The sequence below is a fragment of the Pseudophryne corroboree genome, chromosome 4, assembly GCF_028390025.1.
Source record: "Pseudophryne corroboree isolate aPseCor3 chromosome 4, aPseCor3.hap2, whole genome shotgun sequence".
In the NCBI taxonomy this organism is placed as follows: Eukaryota; Metazoa; Chordata; class Amphibia; order Anura; family Myobatrachidae; genus Pseudophryne; species Pseudophryne corroboree.
Window position 1 is genome coordinate 108,934,234 of NC_086447.1, and position 16,176 is coordinate 108,950,409.

The 16,176-nt window shown below is 45.3% G+C and overlaps 1 protein-coding gene across 1 annotated transcript in view; it reads left to right on the top strand.

Moving 5' to 3' along the window:
• NT5C1B (5'-nucleotidase, cytosolic IB) overlaps positions 1 to 16,176 on the top strand; it is a 108,728-nt gene that overhangs the window by 68,942 nt on the left and 23,610 nt on the right. The window contains exon 3 of the mRNA XM_063915339.1: positions 7,343 to 7,472. Within this exon, the coding sequence (XP_063771409.1) occupies positions 7,343 to 7,472 (130 nt within the window). The remainder of the gene's footprint in view (positions 1 to 7,342; positions 7,473 to 16,176) is intronic.

Genomic DNA, 16,176 nt, shown 5'->3' on the forward strand with positions numbered 1-16,176 from the left:
TCTCCACACATGCAGAGAACAGATTCTGAGCATTGCATATAGAATTAGAGAAGTTGCACTCTGCAGTTCTCCACACATGCAGAGAACAGATTCTGAGCATTGCATATAGAATTAGAGAACTTGCACTCTGCAGTTCTCCACACATGCAGAGAACAGATTCTGAGCATTGCATATAGAATTAGAGAAGCTGCACTCTGCAGTTGTCCACACATACAGAGAACAGATTCTGAGCATTGCATATAGAATTAGAGAAGTTGCACTCTGCAGTTCTCCACACATGCAGAGAACAGATTCTGAGCATTGCATATAGAATTAGAGAAGTTGCACTCTGCAGTTGTCCACACATACAGAGAACAGATTCTGAGCATTGCATATAGAATTAGAGAAGTTGCACTCTGCAGTTCTCCACACATGCAGAGAACAGATTCTGAGCATTGCATATAGAATTAGAGAAGTTGCACTCTGCAGTTCTCCACACATGCAGAGAACAGATTCTGAGCATTGCATATAGAATTAGAGAAGTTGCACTCTGCAGTTGTCCACACATACAGAGAACAGATTCTGAGCATTGCATATAGAATTAGAGAAGTTGCACTCTGCAGTTCTCCACACATACAGAGAACAGATTCTGAGCATTGCATATAGAATTAGAGAAGTTGCACTCTGCAGTTCTCCACACATGCAGAGAACAGATTCTGAGCATTGCATATAGAATTAGAGAAGTTGCACTCTGCAGTTGTCCACACATGCAGAGAACAGATTCTGAGCATTGCATATAGAATTAGAGAAGTTGCACTCTGCAGTTGTCCACACATACAGAGAACAGATTCTGAGCATTGCATATAGAATTAGAGAAGTTGCACTCTGCAGTTGTCCACACATACAGAGAACAGATTCTGAGCATTGCATACATAATAAGAGAAGTTGCACTAAGCAGCTGTCCACACATACAGAGAACAGATTCTGAGCATTGCATATAGAATTAGAGAAGTTGCACTCTGCAGTTCTCCACACATACAGAGAACAGATTCTGAGCATTGCATATAGAATTAGAGAAGTTGCACTCTGCAGTTCTCCACACATACAGAGAACAGATTCTGAGCATTGCATATAGAATTAGAGAAGTTGCACTCTGCAGTTGTCCACACATGCAGAGAACAGATTCTGAGCATTGCATATAGAATTAGAGAAGCTGCACTCTGCAGTTGTCCACACATACAGAGAAAAGATTCTGAGCATTGCACACAGAATTAGAGAAGTTGCACTCTGCAGTTCTCCACACATACAGAGAAAAGATTCTGAGCATTGCATATAGAATTAGAGAAGTTGCACTCTGCAGTTGTCCACACATGCAGAGAACAGATTCTGAGCATTGCATATAGAATTAGAGAAGTTGCACCCTGCAGTTCTCCACACATACAAAGAACAGATTCTGAGCATTGCATATAGAATTAGAGAAGTTGCACTCTGCAGTTGTCCACACATGCAGAGAACAGATTCTGAGCATTGCATATAGAATTAGAGAAGTTGCACCCTGCAGTTCTCCACACATACAAAGAACAGATTCTGAGCATTGCATATAGAATTAGAGAAGTTGCACCCTGCAGTTCTCCACACATACAGAGAACAGATTCTGAGCATTGCATATAGAATTAGAGAAGCTGCACTAAGCAGTTGTCCACACATGCAGAGAAAAGATTCTGAGCATTGCATATAGAATTAGAGAAGTTGCACTCTGCAGTTGTCCACACATACAGAGAACAGATTCTGAGCATTGCATATAGAATTAGAGAAGCTGCACTCTGCAGTTCTCCACACATACAGAGAACAGATTCTGAGCATTGCACACAGAATTAGAGAAGTTGCACTCTGCAGTTGTCCACACATGCAGAGAACAGATTCTGAGCATTGCATATAGAATTAGAGAACTTGCACCCTGCAGTTGTCCACACATACAGAGAACAGATTCTGAGCATTGCATATAGAATTAGAGAAGCTGCACTCTGCAGTTGTCCACACATACAGAGAACAGATTCTGAGCATTGCATATAGAATTAGAGAAGCTGCACTAAGCAGTTGTCCACACATGCAGAGAACAGATTCTGAGCATTGCATATAGAATTAGAGAAGCTGCACCCTGCAGTTCTCCACACATGCAGAGAACAGATTCTGAGCATTGCATATAGAATTAGAGAAGTTGCACTCTGCAGTTGTCCACACATACAGAGAACAGATTCTGAGCATTGCATATAGAATTAGAGAAGTTGCACTCTGCAGTTCTCCACACATGCAGAGAACAGATTCTGAGCATTGCATATAGAATTAGAGAAGTTGCACTCTGCAGTTGTCCACACATACAGAGAACAGATTCTGAGCATTGCATATAGAATTAGAGAAGTTGCACTCTGCAGTTCTCCACACATGCAGAGAACAGATTCTGAGCATTGCATATAGAATTAGAGAAGTTGCACTCTGCAGTTCTCCACACATGCAGAGAACAGATTCTGAGCATTGCATATAGAATTAGAGAAGTTGCACTCTGCAGTTCTCCACACATGCAGAGAACAGATTCTGAGCATTGCATATAGAATTAGAGAAGTTGCACTCTGCAGTTCTCCACACATGCAGAGAACAGATTCTGAGCATTGCATATAGAATTAGAGAACTTGCACTCTGCAGTTCTCCACACATGCAGAGAACAGATTCTGAGCATTGCATATAGAATTAGAGAAGCTGCACTCTGCAGTTGTCCACACATACAGAGAACAGATTCTGAGCATTGCATATAGAATTAGAGAAGTTGCACTCTGCAGTTCTCCACACATGCAGAGAACAGATTCTGAGCATTGCATATAGAATTAGAGAAGTTGCACTCTGCAGTTGTCCACACATACAGAGAACAGATTCTGAGCATTGCATATAGAATTAGAGAAGTTGCACTCTGCAGTTCTCCACACATGCAGAGAACAGATTCTGAGCATTGCATATAGAATTAGAGAAGTTGCACTCTGCAGTTCTCCACACATGCAGAGAACAGATTCTGAGCATTGCATATAGAATTAGAGAAGTTGCACTCTGCAGTTCTCCACACATGCAGAGAACAGATTCTGAGCATTGCATATAGAATTAGAGAAGTTGCACTCTGCAGTTAGAACAGATTCTGAGTATTGCATATAGAATAAGAGAACTTGCACTCTGCAGTTCTCCACACATACAGAGAACAGATTCTGAGCATTGCATATAGAATTAGAGAAGTTGCACTCTGCAGTTGTCCACACATACAGAGAACAGATTCTGAGCATTGCATATAGAATTAGAGAAGTTGCACTCTGCAGTTGTCCACACATACAGAGAACAGATTCTGAGCATTGCATATAGAATTAGAGAAGTTGCACTCTGCAGTTCTCCACACATACAGAGAACAGATTCTGAGCATTGCATATAGAATTAGAGAAGTTGCACTCTGCAGTTCTCCACACATACAGAGAACAGATTCTGAGCATTGCATATAGAATTAGAGAAGTTGCACTCTGCAGTTCTCCACACATGCAGAGAACAGATTCTGAGCATTGCATATAGAATTAGAGAAGTTGCACTCTGCAGTTAGAACAGATTCTGAGTATTGCATATAGAATAAGAGAACTTGCACTCTGCAGTTCTCCACACATACAGAGAACAGATTCTGAGCATTGCATATAGAATTAGAGAAGTTGCACTCTGCAGTTGTCCACACATACAGAGAAAAGATTCTGAGCATTGCATATAGAATTAGAGAAGTTGCACTCTGCAGTTGTCCACACATACAGAGAACAGATTCTGAGCATTGCATATAGAATTAGAGAAGTTGCACTCTGCAGTTCTCCACACATACAGAGAACAGATTCTGAGCATTGCATATAGAATTAGAGAAGTTGCACTCTGCAGTTCTCCACACATACAGAAAACAGATTCTGAGCATTGCATATAGAATTAGAGAAGCTGCACTCTGCAGTTCTCCACACATACAGAGAACAGATTCTGAGCATTGCATATAGAATTAGAGAAGTTGCACTCTGCAGTTCTCCACACATACAGAAAACAGATTCTGAGCATTGCATATAGAATTAGAGAAGCTGCACTCTGCAGTTCTCCACACATACAGAGAACAGATTCTGAGCATTGCATATAGAATTAGAGAAGTTGCACTCTGCAGTTCTCCACACATACAGAAAACAGATTCTGAGCATTGCATATAGAATTAGAGAAGCTGCACCCTGCAGTTGTCCACACATGCAGAGAACAGATTCTGAGCATTGCATATAGAATTAGAGAAGCTGCACTCTGCAGTTCTCCACACATACAGAGAACAGATTCTGAGCATTGCATATAGAATTAGAGAAGCTGCACTCTGCAGTTCTCCACACATACAGAGAACAGATTCTGAGCATTGCATACATAATAAGAGAAGTTGCACTAAGCAGCTGTCCACACATGCAGAGAACAGATTCTGAGCATTGCATATAGAATTAGAGAAGCTGCACTCTGCAGTTCTCCACACATGCAGAGAACAGATTCTGAGCATTGCATATAGAATTAGAGAAGCTGCACTCTGCAGTTCTCCACACATACAGAGAACAGATTCTGAGCATTGCATATAGAATTCGAGAAGTTGCACTCTGCTGTTGTCCATACATACAGAGAACAGATTCTGAGCATTGCATATAGAATTAGAGAAGTTGCACTCTGCAGTTGTCCACACATACAGAGAACAGATTCTGAGCATTGCATATAGAATTAGAGAAGTTGCACTCTGCAGTTCTCCACACATGCAGAGAACAGATTCTGAGCATTGCATATAGAATTAGAGAAGTTGCACTAAGCAGTTGTCCACACATACAGAGAACAGATTCTGAGCATTGCATATAGAATTAGAGAAGTTGCACTAAGCAGTTGTCCACACATACAGAGAACAGATTCTGAGCATTGCATATAGAATTAGAGAAGTTGCACTCTGCAGTTGTCCACACATGCAGAGAAAAGATTCTGAGCATTGCATATAGAATTAGAGAAGTTGCACTATGCAGTTAGAACAGATTCTGAGCATTGCACACAGAATTAGAGAAGTTGCACTCTGCAGTTCTCCACACATGCAGAGAACAGATTCTGAGCATTGCACACAGAATAAGAGAAGTTGCACTGTGCAGTTCTCCACACATAAAGGGAGGGATACAATTAGGTGCGAGTCTGCAAATGCGAGTTTGTTTCCTAAAACTCACAGACTTCGTACGAATGCGTTCACACAAGAATTTGCATATCAAAATAGAAATGCCTATTCGCGCTACTTGCGGCGTGGGGGTGTGAATTCTTTATAAAATGTGATTTGGAAGTAGTGTATGAAAAAGTGGGGACACCTTCCTGGACCCCCCAAAAAGTGACCTTGGGCCTTAGACAGCATCAGATGCGGTTATGCTAATTTAGCAAGAGCACCCAGCATGCTAATGGCCACCACAATGTGATCGCAGTTCAGTTGTGAGCTCATCGCTGGGCCTGCAAAATAAGTGAAGCCCCCTGTTTGCGCAGCCTGTCTGCGAAGGCAGGCGCTGATCGGGCATGTTTTCCATTGCAGCAGCCGCGTGTAAAGTCACACGGCTGCCCCAAAATGGCCCTGAACCGCCCACAGTTTTGACAACACCCTTCTGCAATGCTGCGTCGCCGCCTTCGACCGCCCCACGAACATCTCTGCCTGTCAATCAGGCAGAGGCGTTCGCATTACTGAGATGCGATCGCATCTCCCTGCATGCTCAGTGCGGGCCCTGCATGTGCACACTGGGACAATATTCCGGGACATGTGACCCAACCTGAATAAGGCCCATTGGGGCAGATGTAGTAACCTGGAGAAGGCATAAGGAAGTGATAAACCAGTGATATGTGCAAGGTGATAAAGGCACCAGCCAATCAGCTCCAATATGTAAATTAACAGTTAGGATCTGATTGGCTGGTGCCTTTATCACCTTGCACATATCACTGGTTTATCACTTCCTTATGCCTTCTCCAGGTTAATACATCTGCCCCTTTGTTAGCAGAATCATATATAGGCCCTCATTCCGAGTTGTTCGCTCGCTAGCTGCTTTTAGCAGCATTGCAAACGCTAAGCCGCCGCCTACTGGGAGTGTATCTTAGCTTAGCAGAATAGCGAACGAAAGATTAGCAGAACTGCTACTAAATATTTTCTTGCAGTTTCTGAGTAGCTCCAGACCTACTCCTAGATTGTGATCAGCTCGGTCCGTTTAGTTCCTGGTTTGACGTCACAAACGCCTTGCGTTCGGCCAGCCACTCCCCCGTTTCCCCAGCCACTCCCGCGTTTTTCCCTGACACGCCTGCGTTTTTTAGCACACTCCCGGAAAACGCTCTGTTAGCTCCCAGAAACGCCCCTTTCCTGTCAGTCACTCACCGATCAGCAGTGCGACTGAAAAGCGCCGCAGGATCAACAGCAAAACTGCTAAGTTTTTAGTTAAATAACTAAGCGCATGCGCGCTGTGTACCATGCGCATTTAGCAATAAATCGCAGCATAGCGAAAATCGTCAACGAGCGAACAGCTCGGAATGACCACCATAGGCTGTTAGTGGGCATAAGGAAAGTATTAGTCACTTGTAAAAGGTGTCAAATGGCTGCTTTGTGCATTTAAAAAATTTATTTAGAAAGCTTAAGATTTTCATTTAATTGCAAAGGAATGAATCGAAAAATGCAAAGAAAAACTAGAATAAAGGTGCTTTTCTGCTAAATAAAAATAATGTAAAAAAAATGATCAAATGCAATTATTTTTTGTTGCAATAAATAATTTTATTACATTTGAGGTGCATAAACTAAATGGAAAATTAGATTTTGGTGTAATTTGAGGCCATTTTTTTTTTTACCTCAAAAATGATGTGTAACTAATGGCCCAATTAAGCTAATTGAAAACTTCCAAAAGCTTAATTAGTCATTAGGCGGGGTTGGCAAGGGGTTCTGAAGCTAGTACCGAAATTTATACCTCGAAGTAAAGATTTTCCCTACCTTCTCACACAAAAAAAACATGAATTTCCTCTGAAAAAGCAGTGCGAGTTTGGAATTGGATTGCAAATTCAATTCACAGTGCGAATTTGCTGTGAGAACGGCTTTCACAAGGCAACTTGCACCTAATTAGTTTGACCCCGTAGTCTAAAAACAGATTAGAACAGATTCTGAGCTTGCATACATAATTAGAGAAGTTGTACTCTGCAATTGACTACCCATATAGCGTAACAACAGATATTAATCATCAAAGAGACGTTTACCTTGTGTGTACTTATATTTACCATATATGTTTGTCTCTCACGTGTACAGGCGGTAGAAGAGGTTAACAAGCAGCTGCGGCTCCTTTACCCAGATAGTGAACAACTCTTTGACATCGTGCTGATGACCAATAACCACGCACAGGTCGGCGTACGGCTCATAAACAGCATTAATCACTACGGTAAGTAAAATAAATATCTTCCTGAGATCAGCTCAGCTACAGTGAGGAGGGGGAGCCTTTGCTCTGTCTGCTAGGCAGCCCCCCTGTCAATGTGAACGTGTTTATTTGCTTCTGTCAGGGTGCGGATGACAGTGCACATTTCCCAGCTCTCGTCAGATGCTCGATTCCAGAGCAGTGGACTTATGTTAGTACCACAGCTCAGCGACCTGGCTCTTTTTACACGTTCGCCACCTCCATTCGAGAGCCCCCAATTTAAACCTCTCATGATACAGTTGTCTTAACAGAAGGATTAGGAGCAGATTTGCCTGCCTGTGAATAATGATGACATCTCGCCTCTGCTGCTGGGATGTGTGAGAAGTTAAAAGAGAGAAACGCGACAGGCGGTCGGGGAAGCAATGGCTCTGTGACGTTAGGTCAGCAGATAAAGCTTAGGATGGAGTTAATCAGGAAATGTGTCTGCCTCGGGGTGGTCTGGCTGAAGACTTCCATTACGACACCCATGTCAAGAACTGAAGAATAACAAACCCAAGTGTTTCTATTTCAAGTTAATAACACAAAGTAAAGCGGGCCCCTTCTGTTTGATGAGGACAGTAGAGGTCCTGGTGTTTCAAATCAATTGTTCAAAGTGCAGCATATTTCCTTAAACCCTCATCTTCCTGGAGCACAAATTACTGTTTCTCAGAAGCTTCCCTGAATCCGTTCTCCGTTCTCAAAACATCCTCTGTTATATATTAGCAATGATCTATGGAAGTCATGTCTACGATCTAACGGTAGAAACTTTTGTGAAGGCCTTATACTGCTACTAAGCTAGGATTACTTGGGATTTATTGTAAAGGAAGGAAGTGCAGTTACATTATTCCAAATCCAGTTGCTAGGAAGCACAAAGCCAGTTGCAAGTACACAATTCCTCAAGATAACCACATATATATATATATATATATTTATATGTATGTATATATATATATATATATATAGTCCAAACATGGGCACTCTCCAAACTTCTGCAAGCTTTAAGGTATTTTTAATCCAATACTCACAACACAGAAATGCAAGGCTTTTTTAGATGAATGGCAGTGAAAATAGCAGCAACGTTTCGGTCCATCCGGACCTTTCTCAAGCTTTCCATCATTATATGCCCATAAGAAATCCAAAGTAGCAGAGTTATTTACAGCGGAAGTGTCATACCCCATCACTGCCTGCCTTTTAAGTGCTTAAATGCCACCAGAACATGCTCCATTCCAGCGTGGGGTCCAGCACCCGGCGTGACACGCACATCAAGGCCGGACACACACTATACCACGTACCATCCGAATCATATTGTAAGAGCTATCCACAGAGTGCACAAAAACCACATGTATACATCTCCCAAGCCGCAATACCCTCTTTAGCAACAAATGTATATAGTGCATCCCACACATAGCTCATCAAGGTACAGATAACTATATCATAACAATATTAAAGCCACTGGGTCAGCGCAGCTGAGTTAAAATAATACCCACAGCGCCACCCATGGCACAAATAGGTACAACAAGCGGCAGAAAACATGTGGAGGCATTTAAGAGCAACCAAAAGGGCAGCCAGCGAAGCTCAATAGTCTATATATCAAAAACCACATTAATAATACATATAAGACAAAACATACAAACAACATATAATTAAAAATATATATTATGAATATATATTGTGGTGGAGCTCATAAAGTATCACCATATACCATTAAGCATAACATAATAGTAAGTAACCATTATGAAAAAATGCAAAAGTTATTATTTTTTTCACTAAAGAAACGCCAGAACAGTTAAAGTAAAAAATTCTTCAGATTGATTTGCTCATTCAAGCCCCTAGGGGCAATTGTATCCAACCGAAAATAAGAATTTACTTACCGATAATTCTATTTCTCATAGTCCGTAGTGGATGCTGGGGACTCCGAAAGGACCATGGGGAATAGCGGCTCCGCAGGAGACTGGGCACAAAGTAAAAGCTTTAGGACTAGCTGGTGTGCACTGGCTCCTCCCCCTATGACCCTCCTCCAAGCCTCAGTTAGGATACTGTGCCCGGACGAGCGTACACAATAAGGAAGGATTTTGAATCCCGGGTAAGACTCATACCAGCCACACCAATCACACCGTACAACTTGTGATCTGAACCCAGTTAACAGCATGATAACAGAAGGAGCCTCTGAAAAGATGGCTCACAACAACAATAACCCGATTTTTGTAACAATAACTATGTACAAGTAATGCAGACAATCCGCACTTGGGATGGGCGCCCAGCATCCACTACGGACTATGAGAAATAGAATTATCGGTAAGTAAATTCTTATTTTCTCTAACGTCCTAGTGGATGCTGGGGACTCCGAAAGGACCATGGGAATTATACCAAAGCTCCCAAACGGGCGGGAGAGTGCGGATGACTCTGCAGCACCGAATGAGAGAACTCCAGGTCATCCTCAGCCAGGGTATCAAATTTGTAGAATTTAGCAAACGTGTTTGCCCCTGACCAAGTAGCTGCTCGGCAAAGTTGTAAAGCCGAGACCCCTCGGGCAGCCGCCCAAGATGAGCCCACTTTCCGTGTGGAATGGGCTTTTACAGATTTTGGCTGTGGCAGGCCTGCCACAGAATGTGCAAGCTGAATTGTACTACAAATCCAACGAGCAATCGTCTGCTTAGAAGCAGGAGCACCCAGCTTGCTGGGTGCATACAGGATAAACAGCGAATCAGATTTTCTGACTCCAGCCGTCCTGGAAACATATATTTTCAGGGCCCTGACTACGTCCAGCAACTTGGAATCCTCCAAGTCCTAGTAGCCGCAGGCACCACAATAGGCTGGTTTAAGTGAAATGCTGAAACCACCTTAGGAAGAAATTGAGGACGAGTCCTCAATTCTGCCCTGTCCGTATGAAAAATTAGGTAAGGGCTTTTATAGGATAAAGCCGCCAATTCTGAGACACGCCTGGCTGAAGCCAGGGCTAACAGCATTACCACTTTCCATGTGAGATATTTTAAGTCCACAGTGGTGAGTGGTTCAAACCAATGTGATTTTAGGAATCCCAAAACTACATTGAGATCCCAAGGTGCCACTGGAGGCACAAAAGGAGGCTGTATATGCAGTACTCCCTTGACAAACGTCTGAACTTCAGGAACAGAAGCCAGTTCTTTTTGGAAGAATATTGACAGGGCCGAAATTTGAACCTTAATGGACCCTAATTTGAGGCCCATAGACAGTCCTGTTTGCAGGAAATGCAGGAAACGGCCCAGTTGAAATTCCTCTGTAGGGGCCTTCCTGGCCTCGCACCACGCAACATATTTACGCCAAATACGGTGATAATGTTGTATGGTTACATCCTTCCTGGCTTTGATCAGGGTAGGGATGACTTCATCCGGAATGCCTTTTTCCTTCAGGATCCGGCGTTCAACCGCCATGCCGTCAAACGCAGCCGCGGTAAGTCTTGGAACAGACATGGTCCCTGCTGGAGCAGGTCCTTTCTTAGAGGTAGAGGCCACGGGTCTTCCGTGAGCATCTCTTGAATTTCCGGGTACCAAGTCCTTCTTGGCCAATCCGGAGCCACCAGTATAGTCTTTACTCCTCTCCTTCTTATGATTCTCAGTACTTTTGGTATGAGAGGAAGAGGAGGGAACACATACACTGACTGGTACACCCACGGTGTTACCAGAGCGTCCACAGCTATTGCCTGAGGGTCCCTTGACCTGGCGCAATATCTGTCCAGTTTTTTGTTGAGGCGGGACGCCATCATGTCCACCTTTGGTTTTTCCCAACGGTTCACAATCATGTGGAAGACTTCTGGGTGAAGTCCCCACTCCCCCGGGTGAAGATCGTGTCTGCTGAGGAAGTCTGCTTCCCAGTTGTCCACTCCCGGAATGAACACTGCTGACAGTGCTATCACATGATTCTCCGCCCAGCGAAGAATCCTTGCCACTTCCATCATTGCCCTCCTGCTTCTTGTGCCGCCCTGTCTGTTTACGTGGGCGACTGCCGTGATGTTGTCCGACTGGATCAACACCGGCTGACCCTGAAGCAGAGGTCTTGCCTGACTTAGGGCATTGTAAATGGCCCTTAGTTCCAGGATATTTATGTGAAGTGACGTTTCCATGCTTGACCACAAGCCCTGGAAATTTCTTCCCTGTGTGACTGCTCCCCAGCCTCTCAGGCTGGCATCCGTGGTCACCAGGACCCAATCCTGAATGCCGAATCTGCGGCCCTCTAGGAGATGAGCACTCTGTAACCACCACAGGAGAGACACCCTTGTCCTTGGAGACAGGGTTATCCGCTGATGCATTTGAAGATGCGATCCGGACCATTTGTCCAGCAGATCCCACTGAAAAGTTCTTGCGTGGAATCTGCCGAATGGAATCGCTTCGTAAGAAGCCACCATCTTTCCCAGGACCCTTGTGCATTGATGTACTGATACTTGGCCTGGTCTTAGGAGGTTCCTGACTAGGTCGGATAACTCCTTGGCTTTCTCCTCCGGGAGAAACACCTTTTTCTGTACTGTGTCCAGAATCATCCCTAGGAACAGCAGACGTGTCGTCGGAATCAGCTGTGATTTTGGAATATTTAGAATCCATCCGTGCTGTCGTAGTACTACTTGAGATAGTGCTACTCCGACCTCTAACTGTTCTCTGGACCTTGCCCTTATCAGGAGATCGTCCAAGTAAGGGATAATTAAGACGCCTTTTCTTCGAAGAAGAATCATCATTTCGGCCATTACCTTGGTAAAGACCCGGGGTGCCGTGGACAATCCAAACGGCAGCGTCTGAAACTGATAGTGACAGTTCTGTACCACAAACCTGAGGTACCCTTGGTGAGAAGGGCAAATTGGGACATGGAGGTAAGCATCCTTGATGTCCAAAGACACCATATAGTCCCCTTCTTCCAGGTTCGCTATCACTGCTCTGAGTGACTCCATCTTGAACTTGAACCTTTTTATGTAAGTGTTCAAGGATTTCAGATTTAAAATGGGTCTCACCGAGCCGTCCGGCTTCGGTACCACAAACAGCGTGGAATAATACCCCTTTCCCTGTTGTAGGAGGGGTACCTTGATTATCACCTGCTGGGAATACAGCTTGTGAATGGCTTCCAATACCGCCTCCCTGTCAAGGGGAGACGTTGGTAAAGCAGACTTCAGGAACCGGCGAGGGGGAGACGTCTCGAATTCCAATTTGTACCCCTGAGATATTACCTGCAGGATCCAGGGGTCCACTTGCGAGTGTGCCCACTGCGCGCTGAAATTCTTGAGACGGGCCCCCACCGTGCCTGAGTCCGCTTGTAAGGCCCCAGCGTCATGCTGAGGACTTGGCAGAAGCGGGGGAGGGCTTCTGTTCGTGGGAAGAGGCTGTTTGCTGCAGTCTTTTTCCCCTTCCTCTGCCCCGGGGCAGATATGAGTGGCCTTTTGCCCGCTTGCCCTTATGGGGACGAAAGGACTGAGCCTGAAAAGACGGTATCTTTTTCTGCTGCGAGGTGACTTGGGGTAAAAAGGTGGATTTTCCAGCCGTTGCCGTGGCCACCAGGTCCGATAGACCGACCCCAAATAACTCCTCCCCTTTATACGGCAATACTTCCATATGCCGTTTGGAATCCGCATCCCCTGACCACTGTCGCGTCCATAATCCTCTTCTGGCAGAAATGGACATCGCACTTACTCTTGATGCCAGAGTGCAAATATCCCTCTGTGCATCTCGCATATATAGAAATGCATCCTTTAAATGCTCTATAGTCAATAATATATTGTCCCTGTCCAGGGTATCAATATTTTCAGTCAGGGAATCCGACCAAGCCACCCCAGCACTGCACATCCAGGCTGAGGCGATTGCTGGTCGCAGTATAATACCAGTATGTGTGTATATACTTTTAAGGATATTTTCCAGCTTCCTATCAGCTGGTTCCTTGAGGGCGGCCGTATCAGGGGACGGTAACGCCACTTGTTTTGATAAGCGTGTGAGCGCCTTATCTACGCTAGGGGGTGTTTCCCAACGCGCCCTAACCTCTGGTGGGAAAGGGTATAATGCCAATAATTTTTTAGAAATTAGCAGTTTTTTATCGGGGGAAACCCACGCTTCATCACACACCTCATTTAATTCATCTGATTCAGGAAAAACTACGGGTAGTTTTTTCACACCCCACATAATACCCTTTTTTGTGGTACTTGTAGTATCAGAAATGTTCAAAACCTCCTTCATTGCCGTGATCATGTAACGTGTGGCCCTACTGGAAAATACGTTTGTTTCCTCACCGTCGACACTGGAGTCAGTGTCCGTGTCAGTGTCTGTATCGACCTGAGGTAACGGGCGTTTTATAGCCCCTGACGGTGTTTGAGACGCCTGTACAGGTATTAACTGATTTGCCGGCTGTCTCATGTCGTCAACAGTCTTTTGTAAAGTGCCGACACTATCACGTAATTCTTTCCATAAGACCATCCAGTCAGGTGTCGACTCCCTAGGGGGTGACATCACTAACACAGGCAATTGCTCCGCCTCCACACCATTTTCCTCCTCATACATGTCGACACAGCGTACCGACACACAGCACACACACAGGGAATGCTCTGATAGAGGACAGGACCCCACTAGCCCTTTGGGGAGACAGAGGGAGAGTTTGTCAGCACACACCAGAGCGCTATATATATATACAGGGATAACCTTATATAAGTGTTTTTCCCTAATATAGCTGCTGTATATATTAATATGCCAATTTAGTGCCTCCCCTCTCTTGTTTTACCCTGTTTCTGTTGTGCAGGACTGCAGGGGAGAGTCAGGGAGCCTTCCTCCAACGGAGCTGTGAGGAAAAAATGGCGCTTGTGTGCTGAGGAGATAGGCTCCGCCCCTTTTTCGGCGGCCTTTCTCCCGCTTTTTTGTGGAAAACTGGCAGGGGTTAAATACATCCATATAGCCCAGGAGCTATATGTGATGTATTTTTAGCCATTTAAGGTATTTTCATTGCGTCCTAGGGCGCCCCCCCCCCCCCCAGCGCCCTGCACCCTCAGTGACCGGAGTGTGAAGTGTGCTGAGAGCAATGGCGCACAGCTGCGGTGCTGTGCGCTACCTTATTGAAGACAGGACGTCTTCTGCCGCCGATTTTCCGGACCTCTTAACTCTTCTGGCTCTGTAAGGGGGCCGGCGGCGCGGCTCCGGGACCCATCCATGGCTGGGCCTGTGATCGTCCCTCTGGAGCTAATGTCCAGTAGCCTAAGAAGCCCAATCCACTCTGCACGCAGGTGAGTTCGCTTCTTCTCCCCTTAGTCCCTCGATGCAGTGAGCCTGTTGCCAGCAGGTCTCACTGAAAATAAAAAAACCTATTTAAACTTTTACTCTAAGCAGCTCAGGAGAGCCACCTAGATTGCACCCTTCTCGTTCGGGCACAAAATCTTAACTGAGGCTTGGAGGAGGGTCATAGGGGGAGGAGCCAGTGCACACCAGCTAGTCCTAAAGCTTTTACTTTGTGCCCAGTCTCCTGCGGAGCCGCTATTCCCCATGGTCCTTTCGGAGTCCCCAGCATCCACTAGGACGTTAGAGAAATATCCATTCAGATTCACATTTGTGCAGTTCAAGGATCCTATTACCCCCTCTAACTGAAGGGGGAATCCAATCAATGATCCGGCACCGAAGCATTGGAATCTGATGTCCAGCCTCCATCCGGTGCCTTGCTACCGGTTTATCCGACTGACCTGTCTCAATCGCCTGTCTTATAGAGTACCGGTGGTTAGCCATTCGTTCTCTAAAGCAGCGTTGCGTTAGGCTAACATACACCAGCCCACACGGGCATACAATCAGATAGATTACATGGTCCATTAAACAATGGAGACGATGCTTAATACGTATAGACACCCCACTATGCGGGTGAGGAAAAGATGCGCCAGGGATTAGGGATCTACACGTCGTACAGTCAGAGCACTTGAAGCCCCCCTCACGGGCAGACTTAAGCCATGTTTCCCTTCTTCCTTTCTCAGGATTTAACAGGGGGCGCATGAGGAGCTGCTTTATATATATATAGAGCCAGCATTATAGAAGATAATCACCGGTGGGGCAATTCACTTACAGTAGCAGCGATAAGCAATATACCAGTGGGTCTAAACAGGGGCGCAGCTAGTTATAAGGAGGCCTGTGTGCAGGCTCTGACTGGGACCCCTCTTCTCAAGTAGGCAGCACTGTAGCTCTGGGCACTTGGGGACCACAGCGCTGTCCCAGAGTCTAGTGCGTGGCGCCATTTTCCCGGTGATTTCGGCAGTGCTGATGCGGGACACCGGAGGGTATTGAAAAAAATGGGTGCACAGTTTGCGGGGACTGCCCCCCTGGATTGCGGGGGCCCATGTGCACCGAACACACTGCACCCATTATAAATATGCCAGTGGGTGTTAAGGAAGACACAGGGCACAAAATATTTGTACTTCTATCTTTCCAAGCTCTATTATACTTCATATTTATTTAACCACTTGCCTGGCGTGGTCTCATTGTTTGTGACTATGCCAGGCTGGGCTTTCCCTGATGTTGCGACCAGTCAGAAAAATGCCCACTGGGTCCCCTCCCTTCTTCAGATGGACCTCTCCGTCTTCTTGCACCTACAGCTCTGCCCCAAGTGTGTTCCGATCACTTCTGGCAACAGTGATCAGGTAGCCCGGCGCCACCCCCAACTGGAGGTGCCAAAGTAAGCAGAGAAGCCGCTGCTCACTGTAGCTGAAGCGTCTCTCCCA